The sequence below is a fragment of the Phyllobates terribilis genome, unplaced genomic scaffold, assembly GCF_046119375.1.
Source record: "Phyllobates terribilis strain yellow unplaced genomic scaffold, ASM4611937v1 Scaffold_1__5_contigs__length_1240528914, whole genome shotgun sequence".
Classification (NCBI taxonomy): domain Eukaryota; kingdom Metazoa; phylum Chordata; class Amphibia; order Anura; family Dendrobatidae; genus Phyllobates; species Phyllobates terribilis.
The window spans coordinates 263,103,190-263,118,329 of record NW_027362761.1 but is presented as its reverse complement, the minus strand read 5'-3'; the positions used below and the strand labels follow the sequence as shown (position 1 = coordinate 263,118,329).

The 15,140-nt window shown below is 43.9% G+C and overlaps 1 protein-coding gene across 3 annotated transcripts in view; it reads right to left on the bottom strand.

Annotated features, from left to right (window-relative positions):
- Nucleotides 1–10,962, bottom strand: part of THOC5 (THO complex subunit 5) — a 77,557-nt gene extending 66,595 nt beyond the window's left edge. Inside the window, exons 1-10 of one of the 3 annotated variants that reach the window (XM_073671734.1) lie at nt 10,822–10,962; nt 10,271–10,368; nt 9,043–9,186; nt 7,943–8,056; nt 7,318–7,415; nt 7,078–7,224; nt 6,848–6,962; nt 5,750–5,882; nt 3,864–3,899; nt 3,239–3,316 (exon numbers count right to left, since the gene is read on the bottom strand). In XM_073671734.1, the coding sequence (XP_073527835.1) occupies nt 3,239–3,316; nt 3,864–3,899; nt 5,750–5,882; nt 6,848–6,962; nt 7,078–7,224; nt 7,318–7,415; nt 7,943–8,056; nt 9,043–9,186; nt 10,271–10,348 (943 nt within the window). In that variant the 5' untranslated portion in view covers nt 10,349–10,368; nt 10,822–10,962. The other 2 variants (XM_073671742.1, XM_073671750.1) reach the window with 2 other exon arrangements.
- Between the last annotated feature and the right edge of the window lie 4,178 nt (nt 10,963–15,140).

Below are 15,140 nucleotides of genomic sequence, written 5' to 3'. Positions count from 1 at the left end.
TCCTAGAATTTAATATGACCCCCAGATATTGTTGTACCTTGAGTGGAGATAGTCTAGACTTTTCTAAATTTAGAAATCACCCCAAGCTCTTTAAGACCAACATGGTCTCCCGCAGGTGGGTCTCGCACTGAACCAACGAGTTCCCCACTATCAGGAGATCATCCAGGTAAGGGATAGTTAGAATGTCCCTTCCTCTTATATGGGCCATAACTTCCGCCATTACTTTAGTAAAAACTCGCAGGGCTATAGCTAAACCAAAGGGGACTGCAGTGTATTGAAAGTGTTTAACCACCCCGTCAATTTCAATGGCCAGCCTCAAGTATTTCTGATAGTCACTATGAATTGGGATATGGTAATACGCATCTTTGAGATCGAGCACTACCATATAACAGTGGGGAAAAAGTAACTTTATTACGGATTTTAAAGACTCCATTTTAAAGGTATGTATTTTAAGGAAATTATTAAGGGATTTCAGATTTATTATTGTCCTGAAACTTCCATCCGGTTTCGGAACCAAGAAGAGCGGGGAGTAGAAACCGAGACCCTTTTCAGCCTCCGAGACCTCAATCAGGATGTGTTTTCTTATTAGGGCTTGTATTTCCGAAACAAGGGCAGCCTGACATTCTGGGGAGGAACTGGAGGGAACAACCATGAATCTTTTGTGAGGCAATGCTTTAAATTGAAATTTAAGACCATACTTAATCAGGCTTAAAATCCAATTGCTACGAGAAATCTGTTCCCAAGCTGGGACAAATAATGACAATCTCCCTCCCACCTGGGCTGATTGTGCATCCCCTGGCTTCTGCTCAATTTTTGGAGACGGATCAAAGAGTAGACCTCTACCTTTTCGACCCCTTTCGTCAGACTTGTCTTGCTCCCTGAAATATCTTTTCCGGAAATATTTCCTCTTCCGGAATGATCTCTTAAAGGAGGGTAGAGGTACTGATGGAAACCCCCTCTTAGGGTCCCCAGCTTTCTCCAATAAGTCATCCATGGTCTGACCAAAGAGGTATTCTCCTTCGCACGGGATTGTGCACAGTCTGGATTTAGTCTGTAAATCCCCTGGCCAGCATTTAATCCACAAGGCCCGCCGAGCCGCATTTGACAGTGCTGCTGATTTTGCTGCCAACCTTACTGAGTCCGCAGATGCATCAGCAAGAAAGGCTGCCGCCCCTTGAACCAGTGGAAGGGAAGAAATAATGTCTTCCCTAGAAGCCCCATCCTTCAACTGACTGTTCAGCTGTTCAAGCCAAACCATCAGGGCTCTGGACGTGCAGGTAGCTGCTACTGTTGGCCTCAGTGCTCCCGCAGCTGTCTCCCATGCCCCTTTCAAGAAAGTATCAGCTCGTCTGTCCAGGGGGTCTCTCAATGCACCCATATCATCGAACGGGAGGGAAGTTCTTCTTGCTGCTTTGGTAATAGCAACATCCAGTTTGGGTGCTTTTAACCAGGAGGAACACACAGCATCCTCAAATGGATATCTCCTTTTAAAGGATGGAGGAACACTACCCTTCTTGTCAGGCTTTTTCCACTCCTTATCAATGAGGTCTTTCACATTTGAATTTACCGGAAAGCCCCTTCTTTTCTTTAGTCCCAGACCACCAAACATAACATCCTCAGCTGACTTCTCTGCCCTCGTGTCCACTATCCCCATTGTAGATCGGACAGCCTTTACTAGGGCATCAACCTCCTTCAGGGGAAAGCGCTGTCTGTCTGGCTCACTGTCCGAAGAAGAGAAGGCGGACGATGGTTCAGAGTCTGAACCCGACTAGGTTTCTTGAGGAATATGCCCAGACTCTGAACCCTGCAAGGCTTTGCCTATTTCTTCCCTTATTAAAGTTCTTAGGCCTAGGGAAAAATCTGGGGTTTCCTCAGATATCATCTTGTTAATACAAAGCTGGCATAACTTCTTGGTATATGAATCAGGGAGTGGACAGCTACATAAGGCACATTCTCTGTGTTTGGATTTTGAGGAACATTTCTTGCTCTAAAAGAAAGTTATAGATAGAAAGAAGGAGGAAACATTAGTAGAACTTTCACGAAGATTCCACTCACCCCACAGAACTTTCGGTACTGTAGAAGCAGAAGAATCCAACATGCTTGGCGAGGAATCACGCCGCACCGGACCGTCCTTCCTGCTCTTAGTGGTAGCTCTTCTAGTTGCACGACCAGACCCTAGCCGGGAATGACGCTGCGCCACTAGTTGTGAGGGCTCCCCAGAGGGCTGCTCCTGCAGCAGATGTTGTTGCGTAGGTGACAGCTCTTGTGAATCTCCCATAACTTACACTGTAATAATGGGCTAGGAAGCACCTCTGTATGTTACCAGACCCTTTATATACTGGCCATACCGGTACCATGTGTGGGTGTGTGTTTCCTTTTTTTTTTTTTTCTCCCAGGAGGGCGTTACCTGCTCCTTGGTCTTCCTCCCCTTTTTTTTTTTGCTGTAGGAAGGAGAAGTTGGCGATTCATCATCCCCGGCGTTCTGTTGCTCGCGCGCACTTCCTGGATGCGCGCGAGCTCCGCCCCCTTCCGGTGACGTCACAGGGACTTCCTGCCCGGCGCACCGGAAGTCACGTCACTAGGCCGCGCCTGTCACGTGCCCCGCCGGCGCGGCCTGGATCTCCTGCGAATGTAGCGGGGGAATGAAGCCCGCTAGCGGCCCCACACCTGGCGGACATCTACCTCCCCATGAGGCGATGTCGCGCCCACCGCAACGCTCACGGAGGCGCCCCCCAGAGCCCTACCATGGCGTCTCCAGAGGACCGGAACGGACCGGCTCCAACCACATGCTGTGGCCCTCTCTGGGACAAGAGTCCAACTTCTGCAGGTAAACCTGCGAGGTCTCCCATCATGGACAGGAAACCTAAACTGAGGCGGGAAGAGAGGGCCGTCCTTTTTAACCTGTAGGTTTCCTGTCCTTGATGGGCAGATCCTCTCTCTCGTGGTGCTGTCATGGGAGACCGAATAAAAATCCTGAGCATTTCTGCATCGTGTGCACATAGCCTTATTCTGCAATATTTATCGCAACGATTGGAGAAAATAAACAAGCAGCGCAATATACTGGTAACAAAGTTGTATGTGCACATGTCATTTCATCCAAACTCATGGAATTAATGATTAGATATTACAAAGCTAGAACAGCCAGGACTCTTCTATAGCAGTTCTTTTTTGTTGACACAATATAGTAACGCTTATGTAGAAAAGACACCCATACATTATACCACGTTAGATTATATACCTTGAGAATCCTCAGGTGGTTTAAATAAAGCTTTCGCTTCTTCAACACTCCCTTCAATGCTGACCACAAGCTTCTTGTCTACAACACAAGATGGGAGAATTCATTAATAAAATTATAAATGGTACAAAAAAAAAACATGTACTGTGTCTGCTGCAGCCATGTGAATAAGAAGTCTGTCGTATGTCAATATGAATGTATATACAAATAAATAGAATTTTGTGTAACCCTAATACATGTACTAATTAACATAATGGTGCTATTAATATAATAAGTGTGTGTGTGTGTGTGTGTGTGTGTGTGTGTGTGTGTGTGTGTGTGTGTGTGTGTGTGTGTGGACAAGTCCATATTGATTTTTTCAGGATATAACCGTTTCTCAGAGCATTTTCGCATGCATGAGTCATGCAATCACCACTGGTAATGCTTTAAGCCCCAGACCACAAAGCACAGTTTACAACAGCAAAAGCTCAATAGTCAGCGCACAGTAAAGTAACACCCCATGAGACGTGTGGTCGCCACAGCATCTCTCTCATTTGCAATCAAAGCCAAAATTCTTGATACCAGAAGCAAAATGCAATTTTGAAATTTGCCACAAAGACAAAAAGCTGAACAGAAGATGAATACTCACCCTGCCGATAGGGCTGGGAGTAACTCTTCATGTGGGCTGACATCAGGGAAAGAGGGACAATAGATAGAGAAAGAGCAAGACATAAATTAAGAGAGTAAAGAGGGTCCAGAAATGTATGATGGGACAGCAAGGAAAAGAGTTGTGACATACTGTGCTCTGATAGGATATCGCCACGCTCTTCTTGTCATGACATGACGGCAAGGAGAAGAGTATGGGGATAACCTATATCTAGACAGCAAGAAAAAAAAGTTTGGTATAATGTGTCCTGACAGTATAGAAAAAGTGTGCGGCTATTCAAAAAGAAGATGAATGATGATCAGTTACGTCCTGACGGTAAGGAAAAGTGTGTGGTGTGAACCTCTATCCTTATAACAAGAAAAGAGTGCAGGCATATCATGTCTTAAGGCTTCTTGTACAAAGCCTCAAGAAACAAAAATTAGGGTGATTTCACATTGTGTTCTGTATACCTGTCCTGATGTATGCGCCAACAGGGCCATAGACTGTAATAATGCAGACAGCGAACGTGCGCTCTGACGTGCATCATTTTCGGCCATATATGCCTACTGGAGGCGGACACCCATATGAAGTCTACTACATTTGAGTGTCCACCTCCAGTAGGCGTACAATCCCGAAAATAATGCACGTCAGAGAGCACGTTCGCTCTGTCTGCATCATTACAATCTATGGCCCCGTTGGCGCATACGTCCGGACCCCGTTTTGCAAGGGATTTCGGAGGTATGCCCCGATGGGAACACAGAATGCAATGTGAAAACACCCTAAGAAAAAAATAGTAGTATATGTAACATTAATCAACACAAAAAAGTTACATTTCACTTAATGATGAACCTTGCATTGCCAATGACCAGACTAATCAATAAGAACAGCAACCAAGAACAAAACACCAGCAAAACCAGAATGGAAAGTCTGCCATTTACTACAGCTCAAACAGGTCATTCATGGTATCTCCAAGATAAGGAGGCCTAATATTTTAAAAGCAATTACAAGATAGCCATACAGATTGGACTGAGGTCAGTGGAGTTGCAGACTTCAGTGAGGCAGGCAGAACATCTAATAAGTATTTGTTTGTCTTTGGATTGTTTTCTAGGGAGATAAGCAGCCATCAGGAGTCTGCCAGAGGCTCACTCTCCTCTTTCCATTGAGAAGACTTGGCTTAGCAGAGAATGCAGGTGTATGTGGAAGTTGAAAGAAATGGCTGTCGGCTAACTACTGACATTGTATGGTCATTTAAAGAGTAAGGACAAAAGCATGAGGAACTTTATTTGTGGAGCTACAGTAGGAGACCCCTGTGAACACATTACATCTAGAGAAAACATATACGGTGTTATGGGCATTATCAGAGATTATCACTATCTTTTTTTATTTTGTGTAAAGGGGTTATGCAGCACCTCAGGTTTCCGGTCCGGCAACAAAGAACTGTGGTGCAGAATGTAGCACGAGACAGCTGATAAGGCAACTGTCTGATGTTCGGCAGGTATTGTGCATGGTTCCTATACTTTCTAATAGGACAAGTGCACAATGTCTGTCGGCTGTCAGACAGGAGTGTATCAACATCACATGCAGAATTGAAGAGGCACTGCATAATGCCTTTAATTGAAAAAAAGCAAATCTGTGTATCCAGATTACTGATATTGCAGAGAAACAATTCAAAACTGACAGCTCTTATCTTGTGCAGCAGTACTTATGTTAAGAGACTGATGTCAGCTTCTAATCTCATTGAGTTCACTACTGAAGCTTATACAAATACATATGTAACATAATTCAATTTTACAACACAGAAGTGATGTAACTATAGTGAACCTCATGTCCTTAAAGCAATAATCTGAATTTAGTAAATTAAATCATAAGTGTTTTAGAAAACCACTCACCACATGCCTGGCTGTAGGCGCTAGCCTGAACAAAGAGCACATACAGGGGGGCTGGTAGATGTCGTGCGATCTCATACTGCTTGTGCATACAGTCAAACGGCATCGACAGATATTCCTGTACTGGTAAAGAAGCCTGAGGAGAGAGAATTAATTTCAAGCTTCCAAAGCAAAATACACAGCCTTGTACTGTGGTTAAATTCAGTATCACATAAAAAAACAAAGCATGCATCCATGTCATTTCATGTTCTGAGATAGCAATCCATTTCTCCCAATCAACATTAAAGGAGGTGTCCGGGAACAAGATACCGAAGAGCCAATCCTTTTGATAGGTTATCAATATTAGATCAGTGGGGGTTCAATCAGCTGATACTTGGTGCTGCAGAAGTCAGACATACACATTGTACAGAGAAGGACCACCACAGTTCTGTAAATTCAGAAGTGGCTGTTCTCAGGTACTGCAGCTATGCACCCGTTTAAGCAAATGCGAGTCAAGTTTCAGTACTGAAAATGGCCACTGCACAGAGCACTGAGCTGTGCCGTTCCGGCCTGATACACTGTGTACTTCCATCGCAGGACATGCTAAAAGTTCAGTGGTGAGGATGCCATGTATTGGCCCCCACCGATCTTACGATCTTTCCTAAGCATGGATGATCAATCTATTAAAGGGGATATTCGTGACTTTATAAAAAAAAAAAAAAAAATGTACCCAAGCACTAACAGGCAGGTAACTGCAATTTTCGCCATAACTGAACGGGAAAATGATTATATCAAATAAATGTATTTCTTAATTGTTTATTAACTACAGGCAAGTGAAAAGGGGAGGGTTTCTAATTTGTGACCAGTGAATAGCACCGATGGGGGTTAATGATAAACTAATAAAGTTTATTGGCTTAGGTATTACCAGACAAGCGCCAAAACTAATGTTGGCAGCAAAAAAAAAAAAAAAAAAGAGGCAGAGGGCAGAGGTGAGAGCACTGGAATGCTGTGAGAAGAAAGCAAGCAGGTTATTAAAGTAACTTAAGAGAGGCACAGACTAGGAGGATATGAAAGGTCAATGCTTTGACGTTATTCGGTTAAAGAAACCTTAGAGCAAATAACCTGCATAATGCTTTGAAGCTGTGGCTGGAGACTGTTCAGATATTCCTTCTTAACCTCAATCTCCTTTAGAATCTTCTCCTTACTGGCCAAACTCTCCTTGTACTTTACTGCCAATCTAAGGGCCAAGAAAAAAAAAATTATAATGCTTTTCCAAAATATGAACAATGCTTATAAATGCGATATTGAGTAGAATGACAACATTATGGACAAATACAACAAAATGTTCTTACTCTTTTCTCTGCTCCAGTTCCCAATCCAGACGGGATAAAGTTTGTTGATGTGGGTCATTTGATGTGGTCTCTGGTTTGCTGATCTCTGGAGGAGCCTCTCGATAAAATTCTTCCACATCTACAAGTTCAATTTCCTCATGCTTGGATCTAGAAAGAAGGCAGTTACAAATCATTAAATGAGGACCTGAAACACTGAAGGATGTGCATTTGTATTTTTGCTAATAGGTATTTAAGTATTACTTAAACTCCAGACATTTGGTGATCTCCTTCTGAAGGTGCATAACTTCATATAACAAATTCTGCAGCTGCAAATGATATGCATCCACCTTCTGTTTAGCCTGATAAAAAAAAAAAACAAGTGTTAATATAAAAGAAAGCAAGTTAAAATTTACTGACATGAGGAAAAAGAAGGGTTAGTGAAATCTCGATATTGAGTGCTGGAAGCATGTTGTAAAGTAGACCGATGAAAGTATTACTGCAGGGTCAAATTACACAGGGTTTGTTTAGTCTGTAACCATGGAGACACACAAGGTCTACATAGTAGCTGCACACACAAAACGGTAGGAATCAATCGGGCCAAATTGAAATAACAGTCAAGAGATTAACAATTTTCTTTCTGTGCATTACATGGACATTACACTTGCATATCACTAAAATGTCTATCCAGCCTGTGATTTACATTGTTTCATGACATTTATTTCTTGGTGATGCACTTTCAATGTTGAAGAGTGTATATAGTATTAATATATTGAGCAGTATTGTAATGCTAATTCTTTATTTTCCTTGCTTGTGTTGCAATTTCAATATGTGTATTTAATAAGATATTAAAATCACGGGGGCAAACAATCGCCTAAAAGCCACGTACCTCATGAGTTTGATCTCTAGCCTTCTTTAATCGGATGTGAGCCAAGCGATTCAGTTTTTTCAGGGTCATGAAGTGTACACAGCTCTGGATACGTTTTTCCTCGATCTCTGCAGACTGATGCAGGTAACAGTTAAATGGAGAATACAGTGACAAACGGGAATACTAATTTGCTATTTATAATAACACATTGATTTATTTTGCCATCTATTGCTGTATGCATCATTAAAGGGAATCAGTCACTGCAGATAACACTATTAACCCGCAGATACAGGGTTAGTCTGCATGTTAAATTGCATTAGTAAGGTTCCTGGAAAGCACGGTGAGCCGCTGGCTTGCAGTCATACAGGTGTGCCACTATGGTCACCGCTCACTGTATTGTGGCCGGCGGCTGTAAGCACGTCCCACTTTCACAGCCAAATCTACAATGATGTACTGAAATGCAAAGTTGGCTCTCAGTCATAACAAGTGTCAGGGCGTGCTTTCATTCCCCACTCAGAGTGCTGTGAGCGGTGGCTGCAGCCATGGTAGCACGCCTGTATGACTGAAAGCCAGGCACCTGCCTAATGCCATTATCTGAAATGACAGGTGCCCTTTAAAAAAAAAAAAAATAGATCTCAAAACTGATATTTAACCAAAATACATATACTGATAAATTGGATACACTAAGGCTAAGTGCACACCTGCATGTTGGCTTATTTTATGATTGTAGACAACACTATAGTGGATCTATTGTATGACAGATATAACCAATACCCAGCAGACCTCAAGAGACTTCGAGGATTTGTTGGTTTCAGTTGTGGTGTCCTGAAACTTGGTGCCCATTGTTTTTACAAGAAAAAAAAAAGTGCTACATTTATCAATATTTTCCTTTCAAATATTATAAATTATGCAGAAAAAGAGTCTCCGACAACTGCACAAAGAACTTCAAGGCATAATCTGGCTCCATCCCCATATTGGGAGGTGAGCAAGGCTGGTTTCATCTCTACAGATAATGAAAAGGACAGGTGAGCGATATCTGCTGCTTGCTGGTGTGAAGTAAAAATAGCTGGATTACCCCTTCAAGTCAGACAATCTCAAATGATTTAATTATCAGGAAATACCATGTCTTTGCTGCCCTTGCTTTTAAGATCCTGAATTTCAGCCATGAGTCTCTGCAGATCTTCACAGGTTTCTTTATAAAGCCGGTAGTCTTTTTTGGGGTCTCGCACATCTACCTCTGATTCCTCATTGTAATATCGTCCTTCCTGTACAAAAAAAAAAAAATAAAAATCCAAAAATGTTTTTTTTTTTTTTTTTTTTTTACAAAACTTGACACTACATTCAAGGAAGTTTGTGAAATTAAAAATGCCCTAGTGTCACCTTAGGATAGGTTCCTGGGTATTTCTTACTTTAGTTACACTGAAGTTTAAGAAGAGGGCGATTTCTATTGTGAGGGTTAACAGTCAGTTCCTATTCAGCTTCATTAATGAGAATCTGTCACCAGGTTTTTGCTGCCGCATCTGAAAGCAGCATAATGTAAGGGCAGAGGCTCTGATTGCAGTGTCATCTACTGGGCTGCTTGCTGAAGTTTTGATAATATCACTGTTTTCTCTGCCGCAGATCTACCAGTTCTCTGAATGCTGAGCTCCGTATAACCCTGCCCACACCACTGGCAGCTCTGTTTACACTGTACATAGGCAGAAAACTGAATTATTGGTGGGGATGCGGTTATACAGAGCTCACGAATATGGAGGATTACATGACGGCAAGTTTAGTAGTCCTCTAGTGAGAAAAATCACTGTTTTATCAGCAGATCATCATAAGTCCTCACATAGATTCTAGGTTTGGCACCATACCGTACAGTATCGAACAGAATAAAACAGACAACCTGAACTGCTGGTGCTCACTATCCACAAATTACTGTATAGCATAGAATTGAAGTCCAGAAACTATATACAGCACTCACCAGATAATATTCATATTGCTTTTATTCCATGATTACTGAGGCAATCAGACTTAGACCACCTGCCCAAAGAGTCGACACTGTGGAGGTGAAGGAGCTCTAAGCCTGATTGGCCCAATAATCATCCCATTTTTATTTTTATTATGGAATAAAAGCAATAAGAATATCATCTGGTGAGTGCTGTATATATTTTTGGGACTTAAATTCCATCCTAATAATTTTATCAAAACTACAGCAACAACCCAGAAAGTGACATCGCTGGAATAAGAATCTCTTTGTGTGCATTATCCTTCTCTCAGGTTAGGTGGCAAACACCTGGTGACAGATTCCCTCTATACGGACAGCTAAGCCTTGTCTTTAGCTACAATATGTCTATCTTCAGGTACCTGCTCCTCATGGCGGCTTCGCTTCCCTTCTTCACTCCGGATTACTTTTGGCTTCCTTTTCTTGGTATCTGAAGACATTCTTTATGGTGATGCGATTCCTACCACACAGGGAAGAATATCACAAACATTATGACACTGGGAACGGAAAAATACCAACGAGCGTTTCCCTCATTTTCGGATACTGCTCGGTCCAAGAATTAGAGATGGATGTTGGGAGCGGATCCGGCACAAAGAGCCACTTGCAGTCTGTGAACGGCCCTCACAACTGTGTCAGGTGTAGATGATACTGACAGCCCACCCACCCAGAGAAATGCTCCATCGCCTTTTCCATACATATGTGCCCACCTGCAGGTCTACACGTTATACAGGAATCCATTTGGGATACCAGAGAGCTGGCTCTGTCTGGTAAGAGGAGAAGAATGACCACCAAAGAGCCTGACTGCCCAACACTAAGGTCATGGTACTTTATATATGCTAAATATGTGCTATGGTCGGGCACAGGCCCACGAGTCTGCACTGGAAGCGGCCATTATAAAAGACCGACAACTTACAAGTCTTCTCAGTCTCCAATGCAGGCGATGGAAGCAAACCACTACTTCCGGTGGTTTAGGTCGTGCGCCGCCAGGAAACGCGACCTCTGACACCAGTTATCTACCATAGAGCTGCCGGTAGTACGGGAAGCCTTACCCGAAGGTACAGGAGTGCGAGGAGCGCCCTCTGTACGTGGGCGGTGGTGAAAGCACAAAGCGCGTCCCAGACTGTACGCGGGCGTGTGTCGTCATATCAGTAGAGAGGCTTCTGTCAGAGCGCGCACACTGAGCCCCAGCCTCCATAGACAAGCACGGGATAGGCGATACCTACATAGACATGCACGGGATAGGCGTGATACCTCCATAGACATGCACGGGATAGGCGTGATACCTCCATAGACATGCACGGGATAGGCGATACCTCCATAGACATGCACGGGATAAGCGTGTTACCTCCATAGACATGCACGGGATAAGCGTGTTACCTCCATAGACATGCACGGGATAGGCGTGATACCTCCATAGACATGCACGGGATAGGCGTGATACCTCCATAGACATGCACGGGATAGGCGTGATACCTCCATAGACATGCACGGGATAAGCGTGATACCTCCATAGACATGCACGGGATAAGCGTGTTACCTCCATAGACATGCACGGGATAGGCATGATACCTCCATAGCACGGGATAGGCGTGATACCTCCATAGACATGCACGGGATAGCCGTGATACCTCCATAGACATGCACGGGATAGCCGTGATACCTCCATAGACATGCACGGGATAGGCGATACCTCTATAGACATGCACGGGATAGGCGTGATAACTCCATAGACATGCACGGGATAGGCGCGATACCTCCATAGACATGCACGGGATAAGCGCGATACCTCCATAGACATGCACGGGATAAGCGTGTTACCTCCATAGACATGCACGGGATAAGCGTGTTACCTCCATAGACATGCACGGGATAGGCATGATACCTCCATAACACGGGATAGGCGTGATACCTCCATAGACATGCACGGGATAGCCGTGATACCTCCATAGACATGCACGGGATAGCCGTGATACCTCCATAGACATGCACGGGATAGGCGTGATACCTCCATAGACATGCACGTGATAGGCATGATACCTCCATAGCACGGGATAGGCGTGATACCTCCATAGACATGCACGGGATAGCCGTGATACCTCCATAGACATGCACGGGATAGGCGTGATACCTCCATAGCACGGGATAGGCGTGATACCTCCATAGACATGCACGTGATAGGCATGATACCTCCATAGACATGCACGGGATAGCCGTGATACCTCCATAGACATGCACGGGATAGCCGTGATACCTCCATAGACATGCACGGGATAGGCGTGATACCTCCATAGCACGGGATAGGCGTGATACCTCCATAGATATGCATGGGATAGGCGTGATACCTCCATAGACATGCACGGGATAGGCGTGATACCTCTATAGACATGCACGGGATAGGCGTGATACTGGACCCCATCCCAGAGTGAAATAACTGATAGTAGAGAGCAATAGCTTTCAGCACTGTAGAGTGAGATCGGACAGCCTTTAGCTGGCACTTTGCTGGAGTTACGCCCAGGCCGTGGGGTCCTACTTTTGACAACACTAGGGGAGACGTACTAAAAGAATGAAGAAAAAGAATAAAAAAAAAACAAAAGAAAAGAATGAACATAATACCTTATAGGTCCAAAAATATGGAGAGGTATAATAGAGTCCTGTGCATCATATATATGGAATATATGGAGATTACAGGGGAATTAACACATATTCCATATAAACAGGTGTATATTAAAGTCCCTGTGCTTGGTGGGTGGGGAATGAACATGAAATATATGTAGATAATAGGGGAATTATCACATCCCATATAAACAGTATAACATATGTATAATACACTGACGATGCACAGTACAGACCAAAAGTTTGGACACCCCTTCTCATTTAAAGATTTTTCTGTATTTTCATGACTATAAAAATTGTACATTCACACTGAAGGCATCAAAACTATGAATTAACACATGTGGAATTATATACTTAACAAAAAAGTGTGAAACAACTGAAAATATGTCTTATATTCTAGGTTCTTCAAAGTAGCCACCTTTTGCTTTGATGACTGCTTTGCACACTCTTGGCATTCTCTTGATGAGCTTCAAGAAGTAGTCAACGGAAATGGTTTTCACTTCACAGGTGTGCCCTGGCAGGTTTAATAAGTGGGATTTCTTGCCTTATAAATGGGGTTGGGACCATCAGTTGTGTTGTGCAGAAGTCTGGTGGATACACAGCTGATAGTCCTACTTAATAGACTGTTAGAATTTGTATTATGGCAAGAAAAAAGCAGCTAAGTAAAGAAAAACAAGTGGCCATCATTACTTTAAGAAATAAAGGTCAGTCAGTCCGAAAAGTTGGGAAAACTTTGAAAGTGTCCCCAAGTGCAGTTGCAAAAAACATCAAGCGCTACAAAGAAACTGGCTCACATGAGGACCGCCCCAGGAAAGGAAGACCAAGAGTCACCTCTGCTTCTGAGGATAAGTTTATCCGAGTCACCAGCCTCAGAAATCGCAGGTTAACAGCAGCTCAGATTAGAGACCAGGTCAATGCCACACAGAGTTCTAGCAGCAGACACATCTCTACAACTGTTAAGAGGAGACTTTGTGCAGCAGGCCTTCATGGTAAAATAGCTGCTAGGAAACCACTGCTAAGGACAGGCAACAAGCAGAAGAGACTTGTTTGGGCTAAAGAACACAAGGAATGGACATTAGACCAGGGTTCCCCAACTCCAGTCCTCAAGGCCCACCAACAGGTCATGTTTTCAGGATTTCCTTAGTATTACACAGGTGATAATTCCATCACCTGCACAGGCAATAATTCCATCACCTGTGCAATACTAAGGAAATCCTGAAAACATGACCTGTTGGTGGGCCTTGAGGACTGGAGTTGGGGAACCCTGCATTAGACCAGTGGAAATCTGTGCTTTGGTCTGATGAGTCCAAATTTGAGATCTTTGGTTCCAACCACCGTGTCTTTGTGTGACGCAGAAAAGGTGAACGGATGGACTCTACATGCCTGGTTCCCACCGTGAAGCATGGAGGAGGAGGTGTGATGGTGTGGGGGTGCTTTGCTGGTGACACTGTTGGGGATTTATTCAAAATTGAAGGCATACTGAACCAGCATGGCTACCACAGCATCTTGCAGCGGCATGCTGTTCCATCCGGTTTACGTTTAGTTGGACCATCATTTATTTTTCAACAGGACAATGACCCCAAACACACCTCCAGGCTGTGTAAGGGCTATTTGACCAAGATGGAGAGTGATGGGGTGCTACGCCAGATGACCTGGCCTGCACAGTCACCAGACCTGAACCCAATCCAGATGGTTTGGGGTGAGCTGGACCGCAGAGTGAAGGCAAAAGGGCCAACAAGTGCTAAACATCTCTGGGAACTCCTTCAAGATTGTTGGAAGACCATTTCCCGTGACTACCTCTTGAAGCTCATCAAGAGAATGCCAAGAGTGTGCAAAGCAGTCATCAAAGCAAAAGGTGACTACTTTGAAGAACCTAGAATATAAGACATATTTTCAGTTGTTTCACACTTTTTTGTTAAGTATATAATTCCACATGTGTTAATTCATAGTTTTGATGCCTTCTGTGTGAACAGCCAGCGTATAACTTTGATGGGTCTTATTTCATGTTTCATAGCACTCGCTCTAATGTTATACTATGGAGCAGTGTCGACCAGCGTTGATTTTCTCATGCCGAATCGGCATGAGAAAAAAAAATAACAATGCTGCAATTGGCAGTGTATATTGGACGGCACACATCCACACAAGTCTATGGGAGTGTGCAAAACATCAGACTGCACTCTGATGTCATCTGAGTGCAGCCCAATATACGCCGACTCATGGAATGGAGACAATAGTAAAATTGTTCTCCATCTTCTCCACACCTGTGATCCAATTCCATACCTTCCAACTTTTGTAGAACAGAAAGAGGGACACATCATGAGGCGCGCAGCGTGGCAAATTTTGGCCACGCCCTTGGCCACACTCCAATCCACGCCCATTTACCATTTCTTTCTCCCCTGGCAGGAGGAGTTGTCAGGAGGGCGCTGGTAATGAGGGGCATTCAGCAGATGCCAGAGACTGCAGGGTGTAGACTCAAATCCAGCACTGTCCGCTGTATCCAGGACAATTGGGACTAGAGATGAGTGGATGGATTCCAGGGTCTCTGGTCCAGCGTCCAGGTCAGTGGTACCGGGCGGCTGGACAGGAGGTCGTGAATCTCTAACCATCCAGCATCCCCAG